The sequence below is a fragment of the Pteronotus mesoamericanus genome, unplaced genomic scaffold (assembly GCF_021234165.1).
Source record: "Pteronotus mesoamericanus isolate MK-2021 breed Mesoamerican mustached bat unplaced genomic scaffold, CSHL_Meso_final scaffold_507, whole genome shotgun sequence".
Lineage (NCBI taxonomy): Eukaryota > Metazoa > Chordata > Mammalia > Chiroptera > Mormoopidae > Pteronotus > Pteronotus mesoamericanus.
The window spans coordinates 9,050,536-9,070,652 of record NW_026555319.1 but is presented as its reverse complement, the minus strand read 5'-3'; the positions used below and the strand labels follow the sequence as shown (position 1 = coordinate 9,070,652).

Below are 20,117 nucleotides of genomic sequence, written 5' to 3'. Positions count from 1 at the left end.
CCACCGAATTCTGCCGCGTTCTAGCAGCGACCTCGGACGTGTGTCACCGTGGCCTCCCCGAGCGCTCGCCTGTAAAACAGGGACCAGGGGGCCCGATCGCACCGGCGGGTCAGGAGGACTAAGTGCATGGCAGGAACCCTTGCAGCGAAGCCAGCGCTTAGGAACATCGGCTCCTTGGTAGCAGCTCCCCAGCGGGGGGAGGGTACAGAGGCACCCTGCTTCCTCTTCCAGATGCTGTGGCACAAGGATGACACACGTTGTCCAAACCCCCTTCCCCACGGCCTGCAGACTCCGCTCTCCCAGCTCCGGGGGGACCGTGCTGTTCCTTCCCCCAGGTGTTGCTCAGCGAAGGAGGGGCTGCGGTCCTCCCCTCTTTGTTTTCATGCCCAATAAATCACTCTGACAAGGCTCGTTATTACTTAACTCTGTCCATTGTTTTGGCAGTTGCTGGCAGGAGAGGGGAGGGTGAAGAGCATTGTTTTGCCCGGAATTGCTTCAGGAATGGAAATATTTTTTTGTGAATTAATATTCATCAAATAGATCAGGTAAACATCCAGTAATGACAATGCCCGGGCAATTTATCAATTCCGGCTTCAGAATGCAATTACCGTTCAGATGGCCTAAGACAGTAATGAAGGCTGCCTGAGGAATCCCATTTTTCCCAGGTGGGAGGGGGTGTGAAGATTCATTTTTCATTTTTATATGAAGAGTGATACACTCTTGTCAGAGGTGGCGCTGGGAGTCAAGATAGAACTTTCTCCTGAGCCTCAGACTCGGACGAGGAATTGGGCCAACCCTGATTCCCAAGATGCAGTGGGCTTTCTAGGTGTTTCTGATAAAAAGAGGAGGAAGGGGAGGGAAGGGCACGGATCCGATGGGTCCTCTGGGCCCCCTGCTGTGTCCCAGGTGCCATGCCGGAACTGCTACCCCCAGAGCAGCAGCCTCTGTGACCCTCAGAAGGGGTGTCCAGCGGGCCACTGGAGCCCTGCCCTCCCTTTGTGTTCCTGGCTTTGCCCAGGGGGAGCTGTAGGACCCCAGAGGTGGGGCTGGTGGGCCCGTGAGCGCCTGAGGCCCTTCAGAAAGGCGGACTCCTGTAGGTCTCCAGGCTTGGAAGATGCCCTTTTTTGCTGTTTCTCTGAAGTCTCCAGGAGAGCCGTGGTCACTGAATTATCACCTCCACTGTCATCCTGCAGGCGCCTGAAGGCGGATTGCTTGCCCCACCCTCACCTCACCGCATTGTGCCTGTCTTTACTCTTAACACCCTAAGGCTCTGGGAGGCAGAGTGGAGTTCCGGGGCACCCCGGGTCCTTACCATTCATCATATTTAAAAGATAGAATCGTCTTTTAAAAATATTACTATGGAGGTGAAATTCACATGACATAAAATTAACCATTTTAAAGGGAACAATTCAGTGGCGGTCTGTGTCTCGTTAAAAAACGTTTCCATTAATAAAACCTCATACCCATTAAGCAGTTGTTCCCCATTCCTCCCCTACCCGCCCAGCTCCTGGCCACGTCCAGTCAGCTTTCTGTCTCTCTGGATTTACCTGTTATGAATATTTCATGTAAATGGAGTCATTCAGTATTTTCCTTTCATGACTGGCTTCTTTCGCAACAATTTTTTTTGAGATTTATCTACCTTGTAATTTGTATCAGTTCTTCATTCCTGTTTTATGGCTGTGTAATATTCCAGTGTATGGCTAGACCACATTTTATTTATCCTTTCATCTATTGATGGACATGTGGGTTTTTTCTACCATTCAGCTGCCGCAAATAATGCTGCTGGGAACATGTATGTACAAGGAGTTGTCTGAGCCCCAGTTTTCAATGTTTGGCTCGTATACGCAGGAGTGAACTTGCTGAGTCATGTGGTAATTCTGTGTGTAACTTTGTGAGGAGCCATAGTCCAGTCTTCGTGTCCTGATTTCTTTTCTCTGAGTCACCGTGTGCTCTGGGGAACCAGGGGCTGCCTTGGTTGCGCTTTTGTATGTCCCCAGCCTGTGATTCTGAACTTGACACATAGTAGGCACTTAGAAAATACTTGTCAAATGAGTGAGCAGTGAATCACGTGGCCTCAGGCTCACCTCCCTGCTCAGGGTGATTCCTGGGCTCTCCGGAGGCTGAATGGCAGCTCGGAAGGGGACGCAGAGAGCGCTGTCATTGCGTGAACGCTGCCGTGTTGCTGGCGCGTGATGAGAAAGTCTGTGTGTAGCCTCACACCCACACTGGGCACTGGGTATCATTGGCTCCACTTCCCAGCAGAGGAAACCGAGGCTTAGGGGAACGAAGGGCACATGCCTGGGAAGCAGCAGGGCTGGGATTCGAACGCAGGTCTGCTTGATTCAGGAGCCCATGCCCGTAGCCCAGCGCAGCGGTGTTCTTGTGGGCGGAAAGCTTCACTGGACACGCTCACGGGTCTAGAAATGTACAGGGGCAGCCTATGCCTCTTGCACGTTGTGTCCAAAGTGATGAATCTGATGGTGATGGTGACGGGGACAGTGACGTGGTCCTTATAACATGTGGCGCGACGCGGTGCCCAGTGATTTCTTTACATCATCTCATTTCGTCTTCATCCACCACTTCACCTGGCAGATGCCGTTCTCCCCCATTTATAGACAGGTACACTGAGGGGCACACAATCCCTTGCTCACGAACGTCTGACTACCAAGAGGCAGAGCCAGTATGCAAACGCGGGCTTCTGGCCGCAGCCTCCGCGCACCCTAAGCCCACGCTCTCCTGCCGGCGGGCTGGCCCGACCTCCGTCCTGCAGTGGGGGGTTACCTGTTACTCTCTGGGCACCGGCAGTTCCCGATCGCTCCCAGAGAGCCACCAAGTGCTGAAAATCTAAACCCTTTGCTCTCCTGGGGGGCCTGCTCCTCCTGGTGTGCGGGTCTTCGTATGAAAAGGTGGCGTCACTTTCCAGAGTGGGTGTTGCAGGAGGCAAGGGAAGGTGATGTCGCTAGAAGGAAGACAGTGCTGACACGTTGAGCTCCATCTGTTTTCTGAAAAGAGTAGAGGCTTTTGTGCCCATAGCCACTGGAGTACATGGCAGGGGGCAAACGGTCCCAGCTTCCCAGGCACTTTCAAAGGCAAGCGACGCGTCTCCAGCTGCTGAAGAATGATGAGCAGGTGTCACTTTGCGATGCAAGTCAGGCTGGTATGTCCGGGGGCCATTTCTCTGTGAAAGGAAGAATGACATGAGCTTAGAATGAGGGATGCTCTCGTGGCAGCGAAGTCTGGGAGGCTGGCAGAGCTGGAGTCAGAGACTTGGCTGAACCCGGGGAGACCCGTTAGCAGCAGGTGCGCTGATACCCTAGGGCTCATCTGTCCCTGACGGAGCCGCCTCCGGACAAGAACCCTCTAATCAAATGTCACCATTGTCAAGTGGCATGAGAATGATGAAGGAGGAGCTGTCTGACCTACCCCTTGGTTGAAGTTGGTGTGTTTTCCCATCCTATTTAAAGTGACCATCATGGGGCGGGGGCCGCGTGCGCGGTGTGAGCGTGTGTGCACCTGAGGCATCCCAGCGCTTGCCGTGACGCCTTCACTCCCAAGCTACCCAGTTATTTTTAGGGATGACGTACCCGACATCAAAATAACTGGTTATTTTTACGATTCGGTGCATCGGTCACATTATGGCATCTTCTAGTTCTGGAGAAATGGCGGCCAGCCAGCATCAAGAGCAGCGAAGGGAGCAGAATGAGTCAGGCCTGGCCCCGCGACCCGGGGGCCAGGAGCGGCTGCTGGTTTGAGTTGAGCGGCTGGGGTCCCTCGTGACCTGGGCTGAGGCTGCGCCCGTTTACTGCGCGCAAGGATCTCCCAAGGGAGGGGCTTCTGTCCTCCGCTTTGCAGGGTGGCCGGGGGCATAGAAGTGAAACCGCAGGTCAAGGTGCTGCACAGAGCCTCACTGGTTCTGTCAAGAGCATCTTATTCTCCCCGAGTCTTACTGAGGGAACGTGGGGCCCTTCCGCTTTGATAAGCTCTGCACGGTTATCCAGTGGTCGCTGGTTGTGGACATGAGCTGTGCGCCCGATCGTTTGGGGCTGGAGAGCAGCCTGGACAAGGAGCTGGAAGAGGCATTGCCGGCCCATAAACAAACAGAGGGCAGTTTGTTAGGGAGACACAATGTTGCACCGCAATGCGGGCATCTGGAAGGTGTAATGGGACAGACTGCGGGTGGAGGGGGTGGGGGGGTGGGGGTGGAGGGAAGACTGGGCCTTTTTAAAGGCCTATTTATTTATGATTTGGTGGGAGGAGAGAACAACCTTTTTTTCCACTTACGCATTCATTGGTTGATTGTTGTATGTGCCCTGACTGGGGATTGAACCTGCAACCTTGGCATAGCAGGACGGCGCTGTAGCCAGGGGAGCTACCCAGCCAGGGCTGGGGTTTTTGGTCTCTGAGGCCTCCTTTCTTCAGCTTCCTCCACATCCCATCAGTCACACGCCCTGTAATGTTGATGAACATTACTCCCTCCTCACGACAGGCTGGCCTCACCACCCTCGCCCCTCTGCTGGTTCCGTATGGCACCTCAAACTGATCTTCCTGCCCTCAAGCCTGCCCTCCTGCCCTCTTCCCCCAAGAGCCAGAGTGGTCTTTCTAGAAAGTTCCTCTGATCATGTCACTCCTTGACTGAAAGTCATTCAGCCTCATTTCCACAGACTGTATGTTCCAGTCACACTGAACTGTTTTGTTTTGTTCGTTTTTTTCTTTTTTTTTTGCCACTCACTCACTGAATCAGTAAATATTCAAGGGCCTCTTCTGTGCCAAGCCAAGTTGTTGGTGGGAGACCAGTAAACAAGACAAGCAAAGTCCTGTGTTTATGGCGCTTATATTTCCGTTGGGGCACACAGGCAGTCAATTAATAAACCGGAAAATATCCGAGAGTGACGCAGTATCGTGAAGAAAACACAAGTTTGACACCATAGTGGTTTGGGGGAGAGGGGAGGCCTCCTGAGAGGGTCCCACGTAAGCTAACGGCCTGCATGACGAGGAGCCGGCTCTTGAAGGGACTGGGGGAACTGCGTTCGAAGGGGGGGTGGGGAGCACGTGCAAAGGCCCTGAGGTGAGTTGGGAAGAAAGGAAGCCCAGCGTGGCAGAAGATGAGAGGGGGCGGCCAGAGGGAGGAAGATGGGGAAGGGGAGGTGCGGGCTGTCCCCTGATTGGGGGGGGCTTGGAGGCCCCGGGAAGGGATCTGGGTTCTGAGAGTAATACACGACCGCTGAGGCTCACAGTGGGGGAGCGAGGGCCTGTCCCCTGATCGCACAGGATCAGTTGTCATGGCAGAATGGGTTGTGCGGGAGCTGGAGGAGAGGCACGTGGTCCTGGCCTGAGGTGACGGTGCCTGGGACAGGCCGTGGCAGTGGGGGTGGAGAGCCAGTGCTTTTGGGGCGTGTAGAGGCTTAGCATGGGGAAGCCTTGCTGTGGGTGGGAGGGAGGGAGAGCACTGCGTCGAGACGACCCTTGGGCTTTGGCTCCGAGCGACTGCGTACGGGTGGCAGCGCTGTGTAACAGCTGGGACATCATGGGGAAGTGACAGGGGTCCGGGGGGACGGTCAGGAGTCTACCCCAAGGCCTGAAGAGTATGCCTTCCCCTCTAAGATTTAGCTAAGACATTGTTCCCCCCGCGGTCCCCCCAGGAACCCGGCCTGAACTGCCAGACATGCCATGTGTCAGTGTGTGGATGAGGTGTTGCATATTTTATGATGATTGTCTGTCTGCATGACTTTGCTCTGAACCCAGCAGGGATGGAGACCTTGTCTGTCTGGTTCACTGCTGTATCTCCAGGTACCTGACACTTAGCGGCTCTTTCTGGAACAGAGAATTGATTACAGGAGGAATCAGTGGAGGGGTGGGGCTTCTCTCAAGAATATAGTCCCTGTGAAAAGATAAGGATGGGAGGAAAGAAATGCGGGGCCTGCCAGTCGGCAGGAGGAGGGTCAGGCAGCAGGAACAGTTCCCCTTGTGGGCTCAGGTGATCGGGGTTCACGCTCCCACTCGGCCTTTCCCTGCTGTGTGATCTTTGCCAACCCACTCCACCGCCCTGCGCCTCAGTTTCCTCATCAGTAAAAAGAGAACCGTGGTCTGGTGGCCTGCAGAGGTTGCTGTAGGGAATAAATGAGTCGGCCAGGGTGGAAACATCTCCACAATGTCTGCAGAAGAAGTGTGCATGCGATCGAATTAGAATCTGAGAGGCCTGAGCAAGGCTGGCTCTGAGCAGCCTCCTCGGGTAGTGTCCCCCGGGTGTCTCTGCTCCCAGCGACGGGCAGGGAGGGCTTTGCAGACTGTATCTATGCCATCGAGGATCGGATTCTTCTTTTGCCTTCCCCCTCGATCGGACAGATAGAGAATGAGGAGAAGAGGCCGGAACCCTGAAGGCTTGGAGGCTAACTCAGAGTGGGCTGCGTGAGGCTTTCTGACTCCAAGGTGGTCGAACCACCAAAGGTCTTGATCTCCAAGTCTAGTGAAATGGTTTTCCCAGTGAGATCCTTGAGCCAGCAGCATCAGCACCCCCCAGGCACTTGGTGAAGATGCAGAATCGTGGGCCCCCCCCAGACCCAAGGTATCAGAGACTTGAGGATGGGCCTCACAATCGGTGTTTTAACAAGCCCCCTGGAGAGCTGGGAGACATGCCCGACTTGGAGATCCCTTGATTTAAAGCTTCCAGCCTCCGTTGCTTCTTCCCTTCACTGCGGAGAGAACCAGGAAGCTCAGGCTGAGACAACGAGTAACTTTTCAGTCCAGGTTATTGGAAATGTGTTCTGTAGGACATCATTAGACACTAGACGATGTCTTCACTGAACATCTGTGGTGAAAGTGAGGAAATTTCAGTTCTGTGATCACGTACATTTGAGAAAGGCTGTTTCACGGGGCCCACACCCTGCTCTGCGGGTCTGTCGGGGCCTTTAGTATCCAGCGTGATTGGCGGAATCGCCCGTGGAGGGAAAAGTCACGCAGTCCTTCTCAAATTTACTGTGGGACTTGTATTCCACACACATGGGTTGGGAAACGCGGACCTAGTCCAGACGTTCATCAGGTGGACAGTTCTGTCTATACATTCCTGCCTATTCAGCCTTTGCTCCAAAGCTGCTGGATACGGGGAGTTGTTGGTAACTTCTGTTAGCTTTCCTTTCATGTCCTACTCGCTTTAAGCTCTGGCACCTGGGGCCAACCAGGGAAAATCTAATTTCTCTTCTGCCCGAGTGCAGCAGGAAGATAGCTGTCTCCTCGCAGTCTCTCCCCAAGGCTTCTCTCTGCCAGTGTCCATGCTGTGGATACGGTCTGACCTCTGCAGTTCATGGAGCACTGGGAGATTGATTCTTTACAACGGCTTCTTCCATGGAGGCGATCGCAAAGAACATACATTTCTCACAGAGCTGACAGGTGTTTCAAGAACCTTCTGTTGCAGTTTATCCTTATGTCACGCATCTGAGGCAGGTGGTAGTCCAACCTTTTACTGAAGATTGGGGGCGATCTGAGTCTTTTTTATGCGTCTGCTTTGGTGAAGTCTCCTTCTGCTCCGCCTATGCCTAACCCCGTGACTTGCTTACCCTTTCATTCCTAAACTGTATTTATGCTTTACTTTGAGTAAAGAACAAATCAGTTGACTTCCCTCCTCTCAGTCATTCCAACATCTTTGGGTGCCCAATCCGTGCCAGGCATCTGCGAGGTGCTACAGAGTCCAGGCTGAACAAGAACAACTTGATCTGCACACACCTGCAGCCTATAGGGAGGAAAACAATGATAAAATGAAAAAAAACCCCACATAAATACACATTGTAACTTTGCACTAAGTGGAAAGGCTGTGACAGAGAGTGACAAGCAGCGAGGACCAACCCACATGAGGGGGCCGGGGAAGGGTGCTTCCCGCGTGAGCCCAGAGCTGATGCACATAATTACACCCCGTTCGCTTGGGTTCCTTAGCTTTGTTGGATTGTTTGTATCACTGCAGTCAGCCTGAGGATAAAGATCCGGGGGTGGGGACCAGGTTTCTGCTCCATGCTCCGTGCGCGGGCGTAGGCGGTGTGGCTGATGCTTGGGCGGGCCCGGGCGTCTTGTGTGGCTGGAACCCTTCTCTCCCTGTGGAAACGCAGTTCGCAAGCTGTCCTCAGCATTATTTTTTAATATCAGAGTAACTGGAGCAAATACAGTGTTATCATTTGTTAAGGGTCGATGTGTTCTGAGTTTTCATTCTTCTTTATGTTCGGTCGTGACCGGTGTTAGTCAATTAACGTTGGGGTAGTTTGGGATTATCTTCTGGCCGTTTGCATATTTGTTGGCGGGATTCTGGGTCTCCTTTGGAGAATGTTGACTTTTGCTGGTTTTGTTTCGCTTTCTTTACGCCATCGATGTGCTTAGGTTCAGACTCGTTCTGTCCTGCCTTCTGTGGGCGGCGGTCCCACGCCAGATCACCCTCAACACTGTCGCTGCGCTTCTTTGGGTGTGTTCAAAGCAAGGGCAGCATTTTGCACACAGAGCCAGGGACCCCCTTCCCCAGCTCTTCCCTTTGGGGATGTTTTCCCCATTCTCTGGTCCCCAGGGGCTCCTTTCTCCTGTTCTTGTGGCCAAAAAAGACGGGGGTTCTCTTGGAGTTTGGCCCTCTGTCCTGATGCCAGTCTGAATGTCTGGCCCTATTCTTGGGGTGAAGCAGTGAGAGAGAAGAGAGGGAAACCCCATGGGTTCCCCGTCACCCGACCTGCATAACGTTGGCCCCTGTCTCCAGTTCCTCTGTTCAGTGGGGCGGGTTTCTCTTGGGGTCCTCGGTGCCTGTATTGTTTCTGTCACATAAATGCAGCTTTATGGCTGGGGAGGGAGCAGGGCTCACAGGACCCCACATCCCTGTCCTTCCACTAAAGGGTGGGCTCCCCTGGTGTTTACTCGCCATGTCCAGTGCACGCTCACTAGGTTCTGCCCAAGTCCACGGCAGAACCGGGAGAAGGGGGAAGCTCACCACCGCCTTACCCATCATCCCTCAAGGTCTTACTCCCCTCCCCTGCCGGTCCGCTGTGGGTCCTCCCCTTGTGGGTCCTCAGGTAGCCGCCTTTTGCATGGCCCTTTCGGACCCAGCCCTTTCGGCCGTAATCGGTGGGAAAGATGGGCTCCTGAGATGGACTTCGTCAGAGCCCAGCCCAGACCTGGGATGGGTGGGTGTTTTATAAATGTGAACTCAGAAGGCCCTCAAAACAATCCTCTGAGGCAGGGGATATTGCCCCATTTTGCAGATGAGGAAACCGAGGCTCCGAGAGGTGAAGTCAGCATCTAAACCCTTACCTGACGGCTGTTGTCGGGCTACCTGGTGTCTTGCCTAATGTGTCTGTGTGCTGTTAAAGCTGTCTACCAGGCATCTTCTTTCCCCAACTCCACAAGGGGACCCTTGGGGTCAGAGGCCACACCCTCCTTGTCCAATGGGGACACTGTTAGTATCTACCTTGTGGCACCATTGTAAGGGTTGGCTCAGGTCGTGCAAGTATGGTATTTAGAATAGTGCCTGGCACACAGTGAACTCTTAATGAAGTGGGATCATTGTCAGTATGATTATTTTTTCCTTGTGTATTGAACACTGAGCAACACAGAGCCTGGTGCACAGTAGGGCTCAGTAACTATTTATTGAGGTCAGCCATTATGAGACCATTTGATCCTTCAGTGCAGTAGATTTTACCTGGTCGTTTCTCTTCTAGAAATTTGTTCGCATGTTTTTCCGTTATTGGCTTCCCTCCCCCAACTGCTGACGCTGCGCGTAGGATCCCTGTAGGGGGCTGGGGCGCCCATTCCCGTTCTCACTTTTCCCCAGTTCTCTTCTTTCTTCCTCTGTTGAACATTTCCCATTTCATCCTCCTTATTCTCATCACCAGAGGAATAAGAGCGAGCTCTGGGTTCAACTCGTGGCCTTTTCAGTGAGTGCCCTGTGACTTAGAACAAGTAAACTTTGTTCTCAATTTTGTTCTCTTCTGCCCGAGTGCAGCAGGAAGATAGCTGTCTCCTCTCAGTCTCTCCCCAAGGCTTCTCTCTGCCAGTGTCCATGCTGTGGATACGGTCTGACCTCTGCAGTTCATGGAGCACTCGGAGATTGATTCTTTACAACGGCTTCTTCCATGGAGGCGATCGCAAAGAACGCACATTTCTCACAGAGCTGACAGGTGTTTCAAGAACCTTCTCTTGCAGTTTCAGCCTCATTGGTGCCTTGCCCTAGCCCCGCCTCAGCCTCATTGGTGCCTTGTGAGTAACAGTTCCTACCTTAGAGCAACCAGGGTGCACCTGCTTGGGACAGGGTTGGAGATGATACCGTGAGCCTTGCCCGTGTCCTCGATTCCCCAGCTTTGGAATCGTGGGGGTCTGGGCTCCAGTCAGGACTTACAAAGCTTGCCTCTGCACAGACACCCTGACCACAGCACTCTCGGGGAGACACTGTGTTGCAATATTCCTGATATACATTCTAATCACGTTACTAACCAGGAAGAGCTTTTTTCTTTTTCAGTTTAAAATGACCAACAGACAGTGGCAACTGCTCTCTATTCCAGAGATTGGATGCATCCAATCACAATTTTAATCATACTTGACAATTAAAACACTGAATAGTGTAAAAGAATATTTGCACAGTGGAGAGAAAAGTTTATGGGGTTTTGAGTCAGGTGGGCCTGGAACTTTCTGGATGGGTGGACCTGGAGAAGTCCCCTATTCCTCTCTGAGGCTCAGTTTTCCCATCTGAGAGAGGGGGCTGATAATACGTATTGCCTGGGTGGCTGTGAGGATTAATTCCGTGCCTGATGTCTGCTCTGTGGTCAGACTGCTGGGGCTTGGATCATGGTCTTGGGCAAGAATTTCAACTTTTCCAAAGCCCTGATTTGCTCGCCAGCCTCCCAGGGTTGTTAATGAGAATGAATGAAATAAGGCCCTGAGGATGGGCGTGGGGGAGGCAGGAGCGTGGCCTGCCGGGAGCGCTCAGTGGGCATTAGCTATGGCCGTTACTAAAAACGGTTTGTTCAGTGACCCTCAGGATGGTGATGATGATGATGATGATGATGATGAAGCAAAGAAAATAACAAGAGTTGGCTGGGATGTGCAGATTGCGGGTGGGAACGTACAATGGCTCAGCCGCTGGGGGAAACAGTTTGGTGGCTGCTCAGAAGGTGAAACATAGAATGAACGTGTGACCCAGCAATTCCACTCCCAGGTGTACACCCCGAAGAACTGAAAACAGCTGTTCACACAAATACTTGTACGTAAATGTTCGTAATAGCCCAAAGGTGGAAACAAATGCCCATGAGCTGATGAACGGGTCAACGACATGTGACCCGTCCATACAATGGAATATTATTCAGCCATCAATAGGGATGAGACTCTGGTACATGTCACAGTGTACGCGGATGAACCTCGAAAACACTTTGCAAGGTGAAGGACGCCCGTCACAAAAGATCACATGTTGTAGGATTCCACTTGTACAAACTCTCTGAATAGCTAAGGTTATAGAGACAGGAAACATTAATAGTTGCTGGGAGAAAGGGAGTAGAGAATGACTCCCTCGTAGGTATGGGGCGTTGCTTTGGGGTGGTGGAAATACTTTGAAATTGATGGAGACATCATCCTACACAAACTAAAGGCCACTGAATTCGATAGTGTCAAATGGCTAATGTGAATGTCACCTCGATTTAAAAAAATAGAAAAAAAAAAAGGAGCCCCATTAAAATAGAAAGGCTGCCCTGAAGTTACTGACTGAAGGTTAATCTGGCCGGATCGGGTTGGAGAATAAAATCGCAAATGCCTTGTAGAGCAGGACCCGACAGCATTACCGGGTCAGAGCCCAAGCTCCCTGCCCCGTCCCGTCCCCACGGTGACTGACCTGCAAAGACTGGGGTCAGCGCGTTTGTGTGGATCCTCTCAGAGATGTCCAGGGGCGGGGACAATGCCCAGCGGGACTGCGGTTTGGCCCGATGCCAAGTTCATTAACGAGGCCTTAAGATTCTTGCCAATATTGAATTGCTTTGGCAACTGTGTGTTTTTCATTTGTCCTTATTCTCTCCTTTTTGAAATGATTACAGACTAGAGCCTTGAAAATTCTTCCTGGATTTCAGATTTCACCCTTTTGGGGATTGTGGGTAAAAACGAGAGTCATGTTGGAGCTTTGGAGCAGGGGATGCGAAGGTGTTGTTTCTGGTGGTGATCCGAATGGTCTGTGTGAAAGGGCTCAGCCTTTCATGGCGCTTCTGGATGGACCCTCCTCCCCTGTGGGAGCGGGGAGGCTCCTGAGAGAGCCACTAACTCACTGTGCGACCTTGGCCGTCTCTGCCTCTTAGCTCATCCTCCGTTTCCCCCACTGTCAAATGGAGATGGTAACAGAATTTTCTTTATAGGGTCTTGTGAAGGTAATATGAAGTGATGCATAGACAATGCTTAGTAGACTGGCACACAGTAAATGCTCAGTAAACAGTAACTGTTATTGTGTTCGTAACTGTTCTTGCTACTATTTTTTTGTGTGTGTCACCAATGGCTCCAGTCCAGCATTTTCAACCAGCTTCTAAAAGTCCTGCTTCTTGCCCCAAAGTCATGAGGATTAAAGTAAAAATTTACTTTTCTGTTCCATCAATGGCTTCAGTCTAATATATTCAGAAGAGTTCTCTTTCTGGCCGTAAAGTCTGGAGGATCAAACAAGTGCTTTGAAAATACGAACATTACAGGCAGCGGCGGTTCTGCAGGAGCGGTCTCTTTGCCAGCCCTGCCTCGGATGGGCTGTGCCACTCCTCATTTGCGCGGCTGACGTGGGCCCTGAAATTCAGACAGGTTCTAAGCCACACATTTGCCTGTTTATGCCATTTTAATGGAAAGGGACAAAGAAGGTAGACGCTTGCCTGGACTTTCTGAAATCCTTTTCTCCCTTGAAAATGCCTTTTATTGCTCTTAGTCCCTTATCAGAGAATGCCAAAAGAAAAACCCCTACACCTTGAAAGGCCTTTAATCAATCCTCAGACCTTTCACGTCTCAAAACCTATTCCTTTCTCCCCGCCCCTCTCAAGACTGGAAATGAAATGGTTTTCCCGAAATGGATGGCAAGATAGCAAAGGTTACGATTAATAACCCTCAGAGCACCTTGGTACACACCTTCCCTATTTAAAATGAAAAATTACCCCTTTCCCTCAGACTTTATTAAAAAGAGGATCAAAAGAGACAGGGGCAGAGCTGATACAATGCGACCCATCAGCGAGGCCCTTCCGAGGCTCCGGTGGAGAGGAGCGAACCCCCGCCCGTGGAGCAGCTGGCAATGTGGACGATGAAATAAGGCTCTTTGCGCCTTCCTCCCCATGTTTCTGATCTTGAAATGCAGGGATGGAGAGGAGGAGATCTGCTGGAGACGGGAATTTGGTGCAGGGGTGAAGCTTGTCTCCTCTGTCCATCACTCAGCGAAACAACTCGAGGACCGGGATGCTTGGGGGCAGCTCGGTGTTTCCCTGAGTCCAGTGGAGGGGCGTGCGTGCGCGCTTGCGTGCATGCGTGCGCGCGCGCGCGCGTGCAGTAGGGACTGTAGGTTTAGGGGGTGGCGGGTCCCCGCCCACCTACTTGTTATTGCCATCGAAGGGATTTGAGCTAGGCCCTTCCTTATCCCTCACCACAACTGCTTTATAAAATGAATGAATAGCAGCCGCGACCTTGCAGGGCAGGTAAGCTAAGCACCGAATCCCCAACCTGTGTCTGGCAGGTGTCCTCCAAGTGCTCACTTTGACTTTTGTATCACATCTCCCCAGTCTGCATCCTGTGAGTGTCGTTGACTTCGGGTTGAAGGCTGCACCAGCCTCCTGAGGCCATGGTGAAAAGCCACCACAAACTAGGGGGTGTGTCACAGCAGACTTGTATTTTCTTACCGTTCTCGGGCCTGAGGTTTAAAATCAAGGTGTCCCCGGGGCCACGCTCCCTCTCCCAGCTCGGGCGGCTTCCGGCAGCCCTGCTGTTCCTCGGAGCTGCGCCGCACCACCTCTGCCTCCGTCTTCCCGCGGCGCTCTTGCCTACGTGTCCTCTCCTTTTCTTGTAGGAACGCCAGTCTTTGGGTTTCAGACGCTTTATAATCCAGTGTTACCGCACCATAATGTGATTACATTGCAAAGACCTTGTTTGCAAATAGGGTCACCTTCTTGGGTACTGAGGGCTAGGACTTCGGCTTGTCTCCTGAAGGGATATAATTCCACTACAGGAAAGGCTCAAGGTCAGGGACATAGGCACTGAACGCAAGGCACTTTAAATGTGTTAATTTTTTAATCCTCACCAGCATCATGGGATAGACGGCTTTACTCTCATTTTACATTAGTATTTATGCAACGGTGACTGTGTGTCTGAGAATTCACTACATGCTCTACTCGCATGGTTTTATTTAATCTTTAGCACAATCCTAGGGGAAAGCTCTGATGTTATCCCCATTTTGCAGAGGAAGAAATGGAGTCACGGTGAGGAGAAGTCAGGGCACGTTCATTTCCAAGGGTCATGCCGCAAAGTCCAGGGTGTTCTGTGCATACAAAAGCTCCTGCTTCCTTGCTTCGTGTTGGCACCTGCCGCAGGCACAGCCCTTTGGCCCAAGCGCACACTCTAAGTGGAAGGTAGGGCCATGCAGCGAGAGTCTCGAGAATCGCAATGAAAGGAGCTAACGTGTATGGGGGCCTACTGTGTGCCCACTGCTGTGCTCAGCCCGTCGCTTGAGTGCGCCTGATCCTCACATCCCCCTGAGGGAGGACCCCTTACTGCCCCGTTTTGCAGGCGATAAAGCGAAGGCTCAGAGAGGTTAGACTCATGCCCAAGGTCACACAGCCAGGAAGTGGGAGAGCCAGAAGTAGGACTAAGCCATCTATCTGGCTCCACTCTGGCTCTCTTAGCCAGTGGTCAATGGTCTTCAGCAAATGCAGGCCCAGCTGGCTGTCACAGACCCCTGTGCCCTGGCTCCCGAGGTGGCCAGGTCCTGGGATTGATACCCAGCTGTCCCTTTGCCGGTGCACATCCATTTTCTCATCTATTGAAGTAGAGATCAAAACGGCCTTTTGCACACGAAGTTATGAAAATGAAGATGTAAAACAGCCCCGATACAAGCGAAGAAAGCAGACGACAAACCGTTAAATAAGGTCTTACGGTATTTCTTTAAAAAAAAAAATGTACAGAAGACCATCTGGCAGGCTCCACAGCCGAACAGTCATAGGAACGATGGCTGTGGGAGAACATTGCCTTTTTCCTTCTCTAAATTTTCTAATTTTTCTCTAATGAATATGTAATAACCAAAGGAGTTGTTTTAATTAAAGCAGGGGCTGTGACTCAGTGCTCACGGAAGCACTGCGAACTGTCAGATGCTCTATAAATTAGCTCTCGTTATGGTCCTGATAGTAATTGCCGTTGTTACTGCTAGCTGGCTACCAGTCAGAATTAATTTCTGCCCCAAATCTCCTTCCTTGGCCTATGAGGGGAGGGCCCACCTGATCGCCTTCAGCCAGGCCCCACTTTTTTTTCCTCCACTGATCCCTGGTGGCGTCTCTCCATCTTGGCTGTCACCACCCAAGTTGGAGCCCTGAGCTGTCCTTGTCCAAGCAGCAGCCCACGTGATCTCTGAGCGGTCAACTTCCGATCAAAACCTTCAGTGGATTGAACTTGGTCTAAAAATATTCACACTGCACCTTGGCTTGTGGGTCTGGAGGCCTGTGTCCCTTCAGCCTCTCGCCCCGTCATGACCCAGCAGGGGGCCCCGAGAGGTGCCTGCCCGACTTAGGCGGCCTCGGAGCCTGTGCGTTTGGCACCGCCGGTCCCCCGTTCTTCCCCACCTCTCAGCGCGGTGGCCCGCCAGCCGGGGCTGCACACTGGGGTCGGGGCTGCACTCTCAAAACGGCCCGGGGACGGAGGGACCGTAACGTGCAGTTGGATTTATTTCTGCTTTTTGATTCAGTTTTCGTCAGGCCTGAAAACCTCAGGTTTTATTCGTGACAGCGCGGATGTTTCTCATGTCTTCTTTTCACCCCTAACAGTACTGGAAGACTTAAAAAAAAAAAAAAAAGGCCCTTCCCAACTCTGTGCTTTTGCCGCCCGCCTTGTGCCCAGCCCTCCCCCGCCCATCTCGCCTTGGCTCGCGGTGATCCCTTTCTTGTCATCAGCTCACATGTCACCTTTGTTTATTTATCTGTCTATTGCTTTATTTAATTAATTGTTCTGGTACAGTTGTCCCAATGTCCCCCATTGCTCCCCCCACCCCGCCCACTCCCTCCCACAGTCAGTCCCCACCCTGTTGTCCATGTCTGTGGGTCCTTTATACCTGTTCCTTGACTAGACCCTTCCCCTTCTTTCCCCCTTTATCCCCTTCCCCCCTCCCCTCCGGTCACTCTGTTTCTTGTTTGCACACTTCTGGTTCTGTTTTGCCTGTTTGTTTATTTTGTTCATTAGATTCCACTTATAGGTGAGATCACACGGTATTTGTCTTTCACCGCCTGGTTTATTTCACTGAGCGTAATGCTCTCCGGTTCCATCCCTGCTGTTGTGAAGGGGAGAAGTTCCTTCTTTCTTCCGGCTGCCCAGAATTCCACTGTGTAAATGTACCGCAGTTTTTTGATCCACTCATTATTCACTTTCTGAGGAGGCTGATCACTCTACCGAAAGGGATCCCTCTGCTCCCTGAATGCCTTCATTTTTAAGTTGAAATTTTTATCGAGCTATTGTGGGTTCACATGCAGTTGTAAGAAATAATGCCAAGAGAGTCTGTCATAGTCACTTGGGCTGCTGTGACAAATACCGTAGACAGGGTGGCTTAACCAAGAGGCATTTATTTCTCTCAGTTCTGGAGGCAGGACATCTTGTGGGAAAGATACTAATCCCACCCTGAGGACCCCACCCTTGTGATCACATCTAAAGCTCACTTCCTCCCAAAGCCCCACCTCCACATACTATCACCTTGTGGATTAGGGTCTCAGCGTGTGGATTTTGGGGAGACACAGACGTTTGGCCCAGAACAGATCCCCTGTCCAGTTTGCTCAGTTTCTTTTCTTTTCTTTTTCAGTTTCTCCCAATGGTAACTTTTGGCAAAACTAGAACACAGCATTGCAACCAGGATATTGATACAGATACGGCCCTCCAATCTTGTTTAGATTTCCCGAGTCTTGTCTGTGCTTGTGTGTGTGTGTGTGTGTGTGTGTGTGTGTGTCCCCCACTTTCTCTGCAGTTTTATCACCTGGGTGGGTTCAGCATCCGCTGCCGCGGTGAAGATGCTAGACAGTTCCAATGCTCCGAGTGTCCCTTGTGTTGTCCTTTTGTAGCCATGCCTCCTCTTGCCTGTGTCTTCCATCCTTCACCCCCGATCACCACCAATGGATCCTCCACTTCTAAAATATTGTCATTTCAAAAATGATATACAAATGGAGTCACACAGTACGTAGCGTTTTGGGGCTGGATGTTTTTGCTCGGCGTATTTCTTGGGAGAGTCTCCCGGTCGTCGCGTGCATCCGTAGTTCCTCCCTTTCTGTGGCTGAGTAGTGCCACGGTTTGGGTGCTCGTACACTATGGCTAACACTTGTTATCACATCGTTCTGTTTGCTTCCTTCCCAGTACTGACAACCAGTGGAAATCCGTTCATGAGTGAGTTTTCTTGTGTATCATGTCTCTCTGTCAGCCAAATGGAGGTTTAGGGACCGGGGCCTGGCCTGGGTGTGGTGTCGTGTGCCTTTGTCCTGCACAAACCCTGGCACATGCGGAAAGGCTGGCTGCGCGAGCACGTGGCTGACACAGCGAGGGCCGATGAGGGGGCGTGTGCGGTGGCGGGGCAGAGGTCAGGAGTCACTGGGGGTGAACTGGATGTTGCCAAATTCATATAGTTCACGTGGGGGTTAGGTATTGACATTTACCGCATTAGGGAAAAGCTATCCTCGAAATACTTTCCTTGGAATCACCTTGAAAATGTTGGAACTAGAACCCTTGGAAGCTCGAAAGACAAGAATTAACTTCTTTCCTTTTTGGGACGTTAGAGCTGCGGGCTTCCCAGCCCTCGGACATGGAGGGCAAGGCTGTCGATTGGGACGAATGGCGAGAGGGCCAACAAAGGGGTTGCCCTCTCTCTTTGGAGGGGCCGGACGGTGTGGTGGAATTTATACAAATGTGCATATTGTGTAGTACGCGTAGGCTGTCACAGGCGTAGTGTGTATACAGTGTCATGTACCTACGTGCATATGTGTATACGTGCATGCGTTGTGCCTCGCCTGGCTTCTCACGGCTTATCCGTGTCTCTCTGCTCCTTTGTTCCAACGTAGGAGGCAACCTTTCCAAACAAGACTGGACCATCCAGTGGCCCACCACGGAGACGGGGAAGGAGAACAGCCCAGTGTGCCCCCCGGAGCCCACCCCGTGGATCCGCACCCACCTCTCCCAGAGCCCCAGGGTCCAGTCCAAGTGCACCCAGCACTACTGTCACGCCAGCCCCGCCCCTGGGGCCCCTGTGTACACCCACGTGGACAGGCTCACCGTGGACGCCTACCCGGGCCTGTGCCCGCCACCACCCCTGGAGTCGGGCCACCGTTCCCTGCCCCCGTCGCCCCGGCAGCGGCATGCCGTCCGCACCCCGCCACGCACCCCCAATATTGTCACCACCGTGACCCCGCCAGGCACGCCGCCCATGAGGAGGAAGAACAAGCTGAAGCCCCCGGGGACCCCGCCGCCCTCCTCCCGAAAGCTGATCCACTTGATCCCGGGTTTCACGACCCTGCATCGGAGCAAGTCCCACGAATTCCAGCTGGGTCACCGCGTAGACGAGGCACACACGCCCAAGTGAGTGCATGGGGGCCCCTGGGGCAGCCGAGCCTGGGGCCGTGAGGCGCTGCCCGCCTCTGAGGCCCCAGGACCCTCCCAGCTCAGGGAAACCCGCGCGGACTTGTGTTTCCTCCTCCAGCTGAATGAAAGGTCTGTGAGAAAGGCAGTAGAATGGAATTTTCCAGAAATGGCCCTTCTTACTACTGTTACTGTCCTAAAGTAGGGGTCTGCGAATTATGGTCTGGGGGCCAAATCTGAAGGTATGACACCCCAGCCAGGGTCATTTCCTGTGTATGCCCTGTGGCTGCTTCCCTGCCGCCACGGTGGAGCTGAGTTCGGCCAGCAAAGCCAGAAATATGCCGACTTCCGTGGGGCCTTCCTTAGTGCTGCCTCTGGAGGTGGGATGTGAGCCGCGTGGGCAACTGTACGTTTTCTGGTAGCCGCATTCGAAAGAGTACAAAGAAACTGGTGGTAGGCATTTCCGTAACAGGTGCCATTTAACCCATTATATCAACATACTGTTACTACAACATAGAAGCCCTGTACAGTGTTATTACAGAGGGAGTTTGCAGTCTGTTTTCCTACTAAGTGTTCGAGAGCTAGTGTGTATTTTACCCGTAGAGCTCACCTCGGTTTGGGCCGTCCTCATTCCAAGTGCAGAAGGGCGACGTGGGGGAGTGGCTGGGAGAGCTCTAGAGCGGCCCCCTGCACGGGACACGCGCTGAGATGCACGCCCTGGTCTGCTTGGCCTTGATGGCTCAGGGAGTGGAGACCCGGGCTCTCAGAGCAGAGGACATCATGCGGAAGTTTGGGTGGGGGAAGAGCGTGAGAGGGGTGCAGTGTATGGCTGGCTCTGGTTTGGGGGCTCCTGCCAGCAGAGGGTGGGTGACGTGGTCTCTGTGGCTACGTGCTGGCTAGTGGGAGAGATGGGGCAGGTCTCTGTAGGACCCCTCAGAGGCCAGCAGTGGCCTGGGTCCCTTGCATTCTTTTGAGGGTCTCGGTGTATTGTTAAAAATGGAAGTCGTGCTAAACAAGGTTACAGAAATGGGTAATGTTTCCAATATTTACATTGAACAAAACCACTGTTAAGTCATAGAAGATGAAATGGTTATGTATAATCATCTCATTAGGATATACAGTAGCGAGTCTAAGTTTGTTGTGTGAGAGGCTCTGCCCCTCCTCCTGTCCCCTGCTTGCCGGGAGCCCTGCCACTGTGGCGTAGGGGAGCGGTGGGGAGTGTGTCCTTGCATTTCCAGTGTGCGAGTCCCCACGGAGGGCTGAGGCTGGCCAGGCGCCCCGCGGGCACCCTGGGGCGAGCCAGGGGCAGGCCAGCATCAGGCGTCTCTTCTGTGGGTCTTTGGGGGCTGCCCTGCCTT

General features: G+C 52.5%; 1 protein-coding gene across 1 annotated transcript in view; it reads left to right on the top strand.

Annotated features, from left to right (window-relative positions):
* Window positions 1–20,117, top strand: part of KSR2 (kinase suppressor of ras 2) — a 269,609-nt gene that overhangs the window by 91,658 nt on the left and 157,834 nt on the right. Inside the window, exon 4 of the mRNA XM_054594298.1 lies at window positions 18,246–18,759. Within this exon, the coding sequence (XP_054450273.1) occupies window positions 18,246–18,759 (514 nt within the window). The remainder of the gene's footprint in view (window positions 1–18,245; window positions 18,760–20,117) is intronic.